General features: G+C 40.5%; 1 protein-coding gene across 2 annotated transcripts in view; it reads right to left on the reverse strand.

Moving 5' to 3' along the window:
- Plcb4 (phospholipase C beta 4) overlaps window positions 1-13,861 on the reverse strand; it is a 363,836-nt gene that overhangs the window by 39,640 nt on the left and 310,335 nt on the right. For both annotated transcript variants that reach the window (XM_038331031.1, XM_038331032.1), the window contains 7 exons: window positions 10,668-10,809; window positions 9,939-10,023; window positions 9,460-9,584; window positions 7,633-7,684; window positions 6,262-6,364; window positions 5,024-5,188; window positions 1,033-1,237 (listed from right to left, as the gene is read on the reverse strand). In XM_038331031.1, the coding sequence (XP_038186959.1) occupies window positions 1,033-1,237; window positions 5,024-5,188; window positions 6,262-6,364; window positions 7,633-7,684; window positions 9,460-9,584; window positions 9,939-10,023; window positions 10,668-10,809 (877 nt within the window). The remainder of the gene's footprint in view (window positions 1-1,032; window positions 1,238-5,023; window positions 5,189-6,261; window positions 6,365-7,632; window positions 7,685-9,459; window positions 9,585-9,938; window positions 10,024-10,667; window positions 10,810-13,861) is intronic.

Here is a 13,861-nt window from a genome sequence, read left to right on the forward strand (position 1 = left end):
TTCATTCTATCAGTGGGCATACACCCATATTCACATACATTCTGTGTATGTGAGGGGTTGATGTTTCTACGTGTCTAAGCATATATGTAAACATGCTTAAAGAGGCAGAGGTTGATATGGGGTATTTTTATCAATCACTCTTGACCTCATTTATTGAGACTGGGGTCTTTGCTTTGAACAGAGAGCTTGCCAATCTGGCTAGCTTAGCTGGGCAGCATGTTTTTACCTTTTAGAGCACAGGAGGACTGCCATGATGATCTAGCATCACAAACACCCACATTTTGAGCCTTGCTAAGTTATTTTGTGTATTATTAGGATGAGAGCTTTCCTAGAATGCTTAGAGGGAGGGAGAAAATCATATTACCTCCATTTTACTGGTGAAGAAAAGTTGGAATGGTTCTATTAAGATGGCAAGGCCACCAGCCAACTGCTCGGAACTGGGACTTGAATCCCTGGCTAACATGATATAGTCATATGCTGCCTGTTTCCTGTGGTCCAAAAATGTCAAAGCTAAGAAGTCTTTTTCTTCCTTATAATGTTATACCAGCTTACTGGAGGCCATGTAGAGTCCACCTATTTAGTTGTAAGCAAAATCCTGGGACATGGCCTAGTGTGGGTTCCTACCATTGATGATCTTAGTAAAGGAGACACAGATCTTTTTATGAAAGTGAACTCTCTTAAGGGTTTGCAAGAAAATTCAAGCACATTAGTAACTGAGTTCAACAAATCTTTCAGTGATATCAACTGATAAGATACAGTTTCTTACAGTTGCTTTCTCTCACTTTGATTGACAGTATCATAAATAGTATATTCATAAAGCATTTGTAAGATGTTAAATAAAGTATAATTATGATATTTTGAAATAATACCTGAGGAAATGTCACTTGCTTTCCTCAAAGCCACCATGGTTCTCAGCATAGAGAGGAAAACACATGGTCATTTTGTTGTTTTCAGTAATGGGTAAAATGATTCACAGTCTTTTGACATAGGACCTTGTCTGCATTATAGTCTGTGTTCAAACATTTGTCTTACCTCCAAACCCATCAGGCACATATGTTTTAAGAACAATATTGCAGAAAATTGTTGGCAGTGATAATGGTTTGTTCCCCTCATTTCTTAGGGAGATGTGTCGGTAGCCTGCTTGGAGGCCATCCAAAGGAAGGATTCGCTGGCCAATCAGCTTGTTGTTATCATCATACACCGCGATTCTCAGGACGGCCAGGTCAGGCAGGATCACCTGCAATGACAAGTTTGGACATTTCATTGTTTGCTGTAATAAGGCTCCCCAGAAATATGACTCTAGGATTTGGGACCAAACCAATGCTGCTCCTTAAATGCCCCTTCATGATGAAACAAACCACAAGCATTTCTAAATATTCAGCATAAGATTGGTGCTCAAGATACCAATAAGGCAATAGGTGCAGGTATTTTGGACGCCACCTCCTTAAATATATTAAATGGATTAATATCAAAGACTGCAACTCCAATTCTTGTCATTACCCCCCATCTACACCCAACACAAAAACAGAGACCCTGAACAACTGAATGGCTTTTCTTATTATAGAGATAATTGGTGAAGCCTGGGATTGAGACTCTTGACTTCAAGTCCTGCATTTGTCTGCCACTTGGGTTACTTAGAGTATTTAGTTTTCCTCGGTTTTATGAACATGAAAAGTGTTTTTGAGGGAACACTTCATGTATAAAACAAAATTTATGTGCTAATTTTCATTCTCCATGTTTCTTGCGCTCTAATGACACATGCTGGGAAGTTGGGTAGCAGAAAGGAAGAAGTCCAAGTGTCCTTTTTTTAGAGCCACTATATGAAATGGTTCTATGTATGACAGACCCTAATGACTATACCTAAAAAAGGCAGATCTGATGATTTTAGCAAAATGGAAGAGTTTAAAATAAACACACACAAAGGAAAAATCAGTAGCCTTTGTCTATAGCAGCAGTTCTCAACCTTTGGGTTGTAATCCCCTGGGGGGGAGTTGTCAAATGACCCTTTCACAGGCGTTGCCTGAGACCATGAGAAAACACAGATATTTACATTATGATTCATAATGTTAGCAAAATTAGAGCCGTGAAGTAGTAATGAAATAATTTATGACTAGAGGTCACAACAACATGAGAAAGGGTTGGTCACAGCATTAGGAAGGGTGAGAACTACTGGCCTGTACCAAAGGTGAACATGCTCAGGAAGAAATGAATGAAAGAGTTACATTCACAACTGCGTCAAAAGCAAAACAAAGCTCTTTAAAATAAATGTATCCGAAATCTTAGCATTCATACACAAGCATATAAGACACCAGAGAGCGAAGAAGAATCATGTTGGTGGCATCACTAAACATCATCTCAAGCTCCACTACAGAGCCATAGGAACAGAGGCAGCATGATACTGGCACAAGATTACAGGTACGGATCAACAGAACACAGCTAAGGATCCAGACAAAAATCCATACAGCTATAGCCACCTGGTTTTTGACAACAATGTCAAAAGTGTATATTGGAGATAATTTCATTAGCAATTTGCTAATTATTTCATTAGCAAATAATTCGGAGAAAGTTGGATCTGAAGAAGAATGAAGCAAGATTCCTATCTCTCACCCTGGACAAAAACCAATTCCAATCAAATCATAGAATGTTATGAAAGATCTGAAACCCTGAAACTGTCAGAGGAAAGCATATGGAAAACTTCCAGATATTAGCACGGGGAAGGACTTCCCCCATAGAACTCCCCTTGCTCTGGAAATAATGCCAGCAATTGACAAAGGAGACCCAAAGGTTCTGAGCTGCAGGGGAAACCATACAGAACATTCAGAATGGGAAAGAAATCTTGGCTAGCTGGAAATCAGATGGAGGGTTGCTATCTAGAATATATAAAGAACAAGCAAAACTAAACAAAACCAGCAAGGAATCAAGCAACCAAGTCAATAAATTGCCCAGTGAAATGAGCAGACAATTCTCAAAGAGTGACAAATATATATGGGGGTTGGTGAGCTGGCTGAGCAGTTAAGAGTACTGGTTGCTCTTCTAAAGGACCCGGGTTAAATTCTTTGTAGCCCCAAGGTATTTATAACCACGTGTAACTCTATTTCTAGTGAATCCCAAACCAGCTTCTGGCCTCCATGGGAACAGGAATGTACAAGGTACGCAGACAAACATGAAATAAAAATAATTTTTAAGAGAAAGATATAAAGGGCAAATAAACATATGAAAAAACCTGAACTTCACGGAAAAATGCAAACTGAACAATATTGAGTTTCGATCTTACCCAGTCAGAATGGCTGTCACTAAGCAAACAAACTATAACAAATGCTGACAAACATGTGGACAACACAGGAGGAACCCTTATACAGTGCTGGCGGGAAGGTCCAGCCATTATAGAGATCAGTATGGAGGGTCCTCAGAAAACTAGGTGCATCATATGACCTAGACACACACTCCTGACATTTACCCAAATGCCTCTAAGTGAACACGCCACAGCGGGGACTGGCACATCGGTGCTCACTGCAGCCCTGTTCATCATGGCTAAGTTACAAACCAACCCAGATGTCCAAAAGCAGAGGACTGGAGCAAGAAAACGTGATATACACACAATGGACATTTTCTCAGACACAAAGACAAAGCAATGTTGTTTACAGGAAATGAGGCAATGGTGATAATCACATCAAATGGAAAAAACTCAGCACGAGACAGATAAACATCAAATGCCTTATCTCCTGTATGCATCCTAGACTTTACGCAGACACACGGAATTATGCTACATCTATCTATCTATCTATCTATCTATCTATCTATCTATCTATCTATCTATCCTGAAAGGAGAAAAAAAACTATCCAGGGAAACAAAGAGAACTACAGGGAAAAGGAAAGGGGAGAAGAGAACAAAGGAGAACACGGTGTGCTGTGCACACGGTCAGCACACATTATATGTGCATAATGCAATGTCCCGAAGCAACAGTCCACAGCGACAATTATAAAAATGAAAAAGAAAACAAGCTGGATATTTGTGTATCAAAAAGGATATTGTCTGGGAAAAGTTTCTGACTTTCTACAAATGTGTAGGGATTACTCATGACAAGAAAGTATTTCTTCATGGCAGCAGTTGAGAAATGCAAGAAGGGAAAAAGGCACAACACAACGTAATATGCTGCAGTGTGACAGGAGAGAAATGACAGTGGGGATGGGAATCACGACAGTATTCCCATCACAGGCCAACCTCAGGTCAAAATGACCTGCTGTACCAGTGGATCTGGGAATCACACTAGCATTCCCATCACAGGCCAACCTCAGTCAAAACGACCTGTTGTATCAGCCCTACTTTGGTTTCTCTCAGCCAGGCATTATATTCTGAAATAAACAGTCCCTATCTTGTCAGGAAGGACCGGAAACTGATTCTCTTTGTTTCATGACAAATGGATGAAGCAGAAACACCTGGAAAATCTGTGTCCAAAAAAGTAAGAAAACATTTTTGCTTGACAGCAAACCAGGAAAAGGAAATTGCGGGCATGTTGGAGACACCTCTGCCAGTGTGTGGGTTTTTTGAAGCATCCTCCACTGAAGAGATGAAAGAATGACTATGAGAGAGGATGGCTGCTTGTTCTCAGGACCTGGCAGGCAGAACTAGGAGAAGACCTGAAAACTACATGCAGAAAACAAAAACAAAACTGAGCAGTGGTGCTTCATTACTGAACACAGCACCCACCCACATCACAAAACTGATCTGAGTTTTGGTGTAGCTTTCCGTCCAAGCTTTGCACTACCAAGCCTTCAGTGTGTGATGGTAGCCACCAGGACCTTAAGGTATATTCTACCTGACTGAAGGTGGCCAAAAAGGGGGCAGAACTAAAAGAGCCAATTTGTTAAGCACAATCATAAGACAGGGACAGAAGTTTCCTATTAGATGACTGAAGGAAGTAAAGACGGTGTGGTTAATGGCATCCCTCTATCTTGTGGGTTCCATGTGGAATATCAGCCCCTCTGGTTTCTGAGGTACAGTGACACACAGCTAACACCCTACCTTCCGAAACACGAATGATTCTTCATTGTAAACTGGGTTGAGTCCATTGTTCATAACCATGCGAGTCCTGAACTCCTTCCGTATGGTGTCGGTAGGCAATCCATACATGTCTACTTCCACGTATGTGCCGATCTTCTTATCTGATAGGAACTGCCCTGATATAACCTGCAGGAACACAGACACAGGACGGGTGAGCAGTGGCCTCTGTGTGAGCACTGGTGGCAAACTGTAAGGAAGTAATGAAAATTTTTATTTGGGGAATTTCAATTAATATGAATATTTGATCTTTTCTCTGGAATTTTCTGTATTAAGACAAAGCATTTTGGAGAAACTATTCTTTGAAAGTAAAAGTTCTTAGGTAATATCCTCTAAATACGTCCTGAAAAACGAGCAGGAAATGAACATGCACAATATCCTATGAAGAGATCGTGCCCTCAGCATGATTTTACTAGCCAAGTCTCCAGATCTGTGCAAAGAAGCAATGGCTGTGGATATGCCCTAAGATTCCTTCTGGTTCTGGGATCCTATAAGGCTATAAACTAACTCCTGAACTCTTCTAGAAGTCTTGAATACAGCAGAAGAAAATCAGTGCTAGACTCGGCCTGCTAGTCTTTAAATGACATCAACGCTGGCTGGCAGTGAGAGTTGTTCAATTGTATAGATCAGTATTAAATTTTATCTACTATAATTCTGGGAGTAACTTCATTTACATTTACTTTCCAAACAAGTATGCCCTTCGTTTATTTATTTATCATTTTATCAAATTTTGAAACAGTTTTCTTTTGAAGTATAATCATCATACACTAAACTATCTGCATCTAGTTATATAGTAAGATCAATTTTTCAGATATGGACATATGTCTTTAAAACCACAGTGAGGGAAGCATGCATTTATAGCACCTCCATTTCTAGTTTTTTTTGTGCCCTATGATAATCTGCCCCTTCCATCTGTGTCCAGAAACAAGTATGATTTGCTTCCTGTCATCATAGCTTACTTAAAAAAAAAGAATTCTAGATGAATGCAATCAGGTGGGAGATACTCTCTGGATGGTGGATTTCACTTAAAGTTGCTCATAATTTTAGTAGTGAAAACTCAGAATATAGCAGAAATTAAGTCCACATTGATAGCTATGTACAACTCTTACAACGTGATGCCAAACATTTTGACTGTCATTTTCTTCTGGGTGCATTTGTACATGGATGTGTGTTTACAGAGTCTGTGATTAGCAGGGGCATACCTGTACTGAGCATGTGGCTGCAATAACCCCATCCACAGGGGTTTCAGAGAAGGGATCAAATGTCCGGTCAGGCCGCCTCATGAAATCTGGCTTGAGAAGGTACCTGGCAGGACAGAGGCACAGGTGTTTATTCACTGGTGGCTTGTGCAATGGCTTAACTACCAGACATTTCCTTCTCTCTTTTATAACTCAGGAGCTAGACTTTCAGGCAGATTCTACGGATTAAAGACAATGACTGTGACCTTTGGAGACTCCTGAAGAGCAAACACTAGGCAGCCAACATAGGCCACATGTGCTGTGTCAAAGACGAGAAGATGTTTCTTTGCTGAACAACGGAAAGAGAGTGTATTGACAGAGCTGTCTCCTTTGACCAAAGGTTTGGTTGGTTCCTGAGTCCTTTTCCATTTGGCTAAATGTTAGTCTCTTTTCCTTATAGAATGCGTGCTGAACAAGACCCCTGCACCGAGTACTTAGGATAGGTAAGTTGTTGGTGATGTATGGGCACTCTGGCAGGACACATCTGTCACACAGACACAGGAACGGAGTGTACACATGGGGGAGTTGTTTCTAATGCACAACTGTTGAAAGCCTGTTATCTCGCCCTGTTTTCCATGGTTGAAATTAAAGTATGCCACTACTCAAGTCACAACAAAGAACTCCCAGACAGCATCACCACTGGATGGCACGGGATTCCTGTGCATCCATTTAGGGGCCATTGGGCTGTGATCTCAGCTGAGCTTTGCATCATTGCAGAATCTGAGTTCTGTACTTTCATTTAACTTCTCAGCATTTCAGAAGAATTAACATTTCCTTTTCTGCTACTCGGTTCACAGACTCTTAAGTGTTATTTAGGTAAAATAGAACAACATTCACATCATTATATAACTGCTATTTATAAGCACGCAAAAGAATCCAGAGAGGATGAACATTTATTTCCGGAAGAATTAAATTCAACTTTACACCCACAGCTTCATTTGAAATGAAATTTGCTTCATTGCTATATTCCTCGGCAAGAAAGCTATACACATTTGATGCCCACATCTCTAGTTAATGCCCGGATGAGCATGCCCCACTGCCTGTCTCGGACACAAAAACATTTGCTATTGAATTTAGAATGAAACGATCCAACTCTTGAGTATAAATATGAGGGACTGCATAGTTTGTGGTTAAGAGAAAACCAGCTTAACAACCTGGGACAGACCAAAGCTGTCTATTTGTAAATATAATCTACCTAGAGACTTCACTTATTTCTATTTCCGCTTCAGAACCAGCATACATTCAGCTGTTCCTAGTTTAAAATGACACAGTTTCATTAAAGCTGAAGGAGGGTGTCCTGAAACTAGCTGGTAACCGTTTATTAATATTACTCACCCGCAGGATCCATTGTACTCAAATTTCCCCTGATTCAGTTGCATCGCTAAATCTGTCAAAAGACAAAAACAATTTAGGATCTCATCTCCCTGGACAAAGGTCCTGACAAGGTAACGGGGAACAAGGGAAGCCATATTATTCCCAGGTTCAGAAGACTGGCTTAGTTTAGGGCCCATGATTCTCTTCCAAGTTGAAATGACCTCATATTTCATTTAAATTACATACTGAGTATGTTTTCATAAAGATTACCCTAGAACTGCTCTGCAAAGTGGATTTGGTACAGGAGTCACATGATGTTTAGTTGATGTTGAGAAGAGAGATGTACAAGCTGCTGCAGTTAAGGAATGGTCAGTGCCCCAGTGGCACAGAGGGCAAGGAAGCTAGAGCCACCGGAGGGCTACTAAGAACATAAAACATGATTAAAAGGAACATAAAATCATCTGGCTAAGCATCCTATAACATTTAACAGCTTATCTGTATGAGACCTAGAATTCTTCTCATAGAGGTACCCTGGGAGGGCCTGAATTAAAATTTTTCTCTTGTACGCAGAGAAACTTTTGCTTTTTTTCATAATTAAACACAAACATTCTTCTCAGAATAAAATACATGGTTGCTTAAACCATGAACTGCTTTAGGAGTATGCTGTCCCTCATTGTGTGTTCATGGGCTTTCCTAGAACCCAGCTTGAGTCATTCGTAAGGAAAAGCAGTGGCATCATTTTGTTCCAATCCTGCTAAAAAATAATAATAACAATAATAACATGAGAGATTCTATCAGGACCTGCATCCAGACTCTTCTAGAGAGGACTGTTGGGATTCTAAGCAGGGATGTATTTGTAAGGAACTCTCGCCACCAGGGAGGTTCTCCCGGAGGTGAGAAATACAGCCAGCTCATGTTCATGCCAAAGGGAGGCAGGTGAGCCCGGATCAAGGAGAGGAAGTTGCACAGGGGTCCTCAGAGAAGATGCCTGAGAAAAGGAAGGAAATGGCTCCACTTCTGGCAAATATTGGGAGGTGTCCTCTTAAAGCCAAGGACTATGTATTTTACTTTTATCGTTGTTTCAACCAATTTTAAAATCCATGCGGAAGAATGTATCCTATAAAGTAAACATGGTTTGTGCCATTTGTCTATTTTTGTGCCTATTTTTATTTCACTGTCTGTAGTCACAGGATTATGACCAGAGGCTCCTAAGCAAACTTCAGAAATTTGTACTTTTTATCAAAAGCTACTCCTTTTAGGGAAAGAAGAAAAAGAGTTCCTGTGTATTGGAGAGCTGTCCACAAATATACTTTGGAGGACCAAATTACAGCTCAGTACCTGGGACAACATCTAGCCCCTCCTGCAGCATCTTACAGAGTTTATGGTGTGAGTCTGTGGTGTCATGGTGAAGCGCTACCACCATCAGTGTTTGCTCAATGGCCACCGTGGCCAGAGCACTTTCCCAAGGGGAAAGAAAATCTCAGTTACCACACAAAGACACGCAGACTCTTCTCAATAAATTCCATCTAGAAACAAAGACACAACCTTGACCCAGAAGGAAGCATAATTAGAAATATCTTAGAAAAGGAACTACCATTTGGCAGCTTAGTCATGGCATTGATGAAAGGGATTAAATTGAAATATTATCTTCTATTATGGCTTCATTGGGGTTTTAATGTTTTACCACAATATAAAGCCAAGAAAACAATGTTTGCCACATGACAGCTTCTTAAAAAAAGGGGGGGGGGGGGAGAAGGAAAAACTGCCTCAAGCGAATGGAGGCAGCTGCAAGGCTGCCCCATCCCAGTGTTCTTGTGGAATTTGGGGTCACTGGACATTAGCTCCTACCTGGGGTTTGATAGTTCAGTGAAACCATCTGGCAACCAGCGTTCCAGAAAATCTGAGGCATGTAATTACTGGAATCAACTCGGCCTCCCTTGGGGTAAATGCGGCTCATTTGTCGCTTATTGTAACTGGGTAGCTTATTAAGGAAATCCAGAAGCAGCCTAGACAAACAGAACAAAGAACTAACACAGTGGAGGTGTGGGACAACAATGACACACAGGTAGATGACACAGGACAATTCCCATTATCAGTGGTGCTCAGAGGAAGAGCACAGTCACAGTGTGGAGTCTAGAAATTATTCACATCCAGGGAGGTCGCCACAGCTGCCAGGGTCTTCTTTCACACACATAATTTTATCAGCGTGACAATAAAAATTATACAAAAACCCTAAATATTAAAATTACATATAGCTTCTGATCTCTTGTAAAGCCCCCTGCTGCTCCAAAGGAGTACCATCCATCCCGTTTAGTACATTAGGATACTTTACAAATTCAATTGCGTGTGTCTTCAAGTAGCCAAGGCCAACTGACTCGTTAAAAGAAGACATGTTATAGTGAATATTGCGCTCTGTAAAAGAAAAGAAAAGACATACTCAGAAGCTCAGTCACCGAACCCCTAAAAAGCAAGCAGCCGATACAATCACACCCTAAACCTTACACCCCAAATCAGGAAGTGTTTGTGGCCCCATTCTACATGACTGTGCCAGTTGCTCTGAGTTTCATTAGCACACTGTGCAATTGGTGAATTAAATGTATAATAATTAAACAAATGATATGTACCTCAGTCTCTGCTGAAATACGTAGTTGTTGAGAATAATGGATAAAGATAATAATAATCATCTTGGAAGAGATGTTATGTGCCGCAGAATATCAAATCTTATTCTCCCTATCTCAAGGCTACTTTGTACCCACTGACTAACTTCTCTCTCTCCTGCAGCCAGAGATTACATAATACACAAACACAGGAATCAAGACGGATACCGTGCTTCTTAAGTATTACTAATGTAATTTGCCATAACAAAGTCAATAAAACCTATGAAAGCATATGGGAAGCTACAAGCTGACAAGTCATGGTCTTCCACAGCCACCTTGTGGCTGACGCAGAGAACGACAGCACAATGAATAAGGGAAAATGGCAGTAAGTCAGGAACGAGCCAGTCAGTGTAACAGAGAAGCAGGCAGAAAGCTAATGCATTTAACCTGTAGTGTTACCTTCAGCCACATGGAAACCTTGAAACTTCACAGGTTGCGCGTAGTTGATCATTGTGGACAAGTACGGATGAATATTCGTGGTAGCACCTACGTATTTATAAGATGCCATCCATGCCTGCTCATCTTCTACAGTGACCAGGCCCTATGAACACAAAAACACACCAGTTTAAATTGATGGCTTCAAGGGACTCACAGATTTTGTCTTAGGCACTAGAGAGCATTTGCATATACACATATTCAAATGTAAACGACCTTGTTGCTCTCTTAAAGATTAAAATGCATAGGTCTACTTAATGCAGAAGGAGATAGCCGGAAGACACTTGTCTCATCTGTTAGGTTCTTCAATGGACTTCAAAATATTCAAGAGACTGTACGGGGGTCTCATGGCAACACTGACAATGGTAGTAATATTATCATTCAAACTGATGCACAAAGCTCAAAATGAGGGGCTATTTAGCATTAGGTGTACGTCACATCACCCACAGGCTATGCAGGCACAAACCCTTGGGTCCCACTGAAAGAGAGTGCCAGGGGAGGCCCAAAGGTTTGTCATGCCACAACCAGTTTTCAGGCATTGACAGTGGGGTGCTGGACATCACCCTTTACAGCAGAACGCTTCTAGGACTTTCAGCACACACACACATGGTTTAGGTGTTTTTATTGAAGTGTTTACTCATAAAAGAACTTGATAACTCGCTATATAGGATGTATTGCTTTGTAGAGAGAAAAACAAACTCAACTACTTTATTCCGTAAGAGTGCAAAGCAAAATGAACACAATCAACAACAACAAAATAACGTCCCACAAGTGGTCAAGTTTTTGTTTTTGTTGTTGTTGTTGAGGAGACTCAACCTAGGAAGAGAAATAGCTTATGTACAGAATGAGTAAGCAATGGTCAGTAATTATCTTCGCTAATGATTTAATCTGAGTCTTGGACCTGCTATCACCTGTAAAAGCTTGTGATAGGTCATGTAAACATACAACTTGCTTTTGTTTCCATCTTTTTCCACATAGGCCCCCAACTCCTTCCACTACCATAAATATCAGCAAAGTCACATCTGTTTTGTCCCCAGTATTTCATGCTAATAACGCCAGTGCTATATGCTAGAACCGTGATGGATTCCTGACTTGTTGCCTGTGGGGTCCTACTCCATTTGAACTAAACCTTTCTCTTCCTATTGAACCTGAAGGGTTATGGAACTTTTCACTGTGTATCATGAGGATTCCCACTAGTCATGGGGAGAGACTAAAGCTCTGCAGATGAAAATCATTCAGTTAACACACGACAAGCATCAAATGTGTCCGTCTGTGTATCGCTGGATCTACCATCTAATGAAAAGCCAGTCTAGGGACAGAGGGTCCTCAGAAACATAGGAAGGTGTTCCTGAATGCTAAATAGTTAGGGAATAGGAGGAATACATCCACTCCAAGTGCAACAGGGCCCCATACACAGCAAGGCAGGATTTCCTGTGCTCTGAATTGTGAGTGAGAAGCCAGGAACAAGGCAATTTTGTCTCTGTGATTGCCATCAGTCTCCACATTATATAATAAAATGTGTGCATAAATTTGAACATGATGAACCTTGAAGAGGATAAAAGAAAACTAAAACTCAATATACTTTATTTTCAAATAAGGCCAGTGTCTGCTACCACTATAAGACCATATAAGGTATGCAGTGTGAAGCTAGCCTTTCAGAATGTCAGCAGCATCAGAACCAAGGTTGCTTTTCTGCTATGCTATGCTATGCTATGCTATGCTATGCTATGCTATGCTATGCTATGCTATGGCTCTGCTGCACTACTGGTCATCTCTCTTTTCATGTTTAATATGCTAATGATTATGTAACTTTCTCCTTTGACTGAAATCTTATTACACATAAGGAAATAGCTGATAGTATTAAACACCTGCGTTTAGGGAAATTGTCTTACCTACTTTAGTTATGTTTTAAATCAGATTTAATGGTTTAATTGTTATGATTTTTTCCTTTGAACTCATATAACTAGATGACTCAGACAGGTCACTATTATTCCTGTAAACACGACCCCTGACATCGCATGGGCTAGGAAGATTATCAACACCTGGCAGAAGATGCTGAGTATGAGAAGGCCACACCTGGGTGGCTCCGAATGAACAAATGCTTGAGAAGTATTTGGTTACCTTTTTGTTGTTCTCATGTTCAAGGTCATCTGAGGTCTAAATTAGAGAAAGAAAATGATTTGTTTACCTCTCTACCGGGCAAATTTCCAAACTCATTAGCCCATACTTATGTAAGTCAGCATATGTAAACTTGTTATTCTATGTATTTGTTTATATGGTAAATTATTAATGCCATAAAGCCATCATCATCAAAATCAAATACTGCAGATATGCTAAGGTCGCCGCCCTATACTTTGGACGTTATAATGTTGACACTTCCCTGCTCTGTCGACAGTCTTCACGTAGACACTTCATAGCATTTTCACTGAGGATTATGGCATGAAGACTGAAAATGGATTGCCCATGCGGCCGCCTTCCCTCACATGTAAAGGGAAGCACAAATGGGCATTTTCAGTAAGCCAGCATTCATGTTTGTGACCCTGCCATGAACTCAATGTTTGTAGCCCCACCAAAACCATATGTGGTGAAACCCTAATTCGTGTGATAGATTATTGATGATCCCCAACTTAAATGATGGCTTGATTTATGGTTTTTTGTTTGTTTTATGAGGGTGTGAAGTGATAATCATTCAGTGGAAACTATTTTCAGTTTGATCATTTCTTGGCTAAGGATATACTGTTTGGTGTCCTCTTGTGATGCAGGACAGTGGCTCCTTGTCAGCCACATAATTCCAAGAGTAAAGGGCCAGAACTCCACAGTAAACTATGTTGCTGAGCTATACTGTTCAACCAGTTAAGTGTTATTAGATGCATTTTTAATTTCTGTTTACACCTTTTAGGATGAATTTATCATAATCATATTGCAAATAAAGACACATCATAATTTGGAGATGGGGGCCTATGGGAGGTAATTAGGTCACAGGGTGAAGTCTTCATAGTAGGGCTAGTGTTCTCATGAGTGATGCTAAGAAAAATCTTACTTACTTTCCCATTTTCTTTCCACAGTGGGAAGATATGCTGGCCAAGAGAGCCTTCAAGAACATATTGGTTGGCACCTTGACTGTGGCATCCAACCCAAGAAATAAATTTTAGGTATCT

Source organism: Arvicola amphibius, chromosome 5 (genome assembly GCF_903992535.2).
Source record: "Arvicola amphibius chromosome 5, mArvAmp1.2, whole genome shotgun sequence".
Lineage (NCBI taxonomy): Eukaryota > Metazoa > Chordata > Mammalia > Rodentia > Cricetidae > Arvicola > Arvicola amphibius.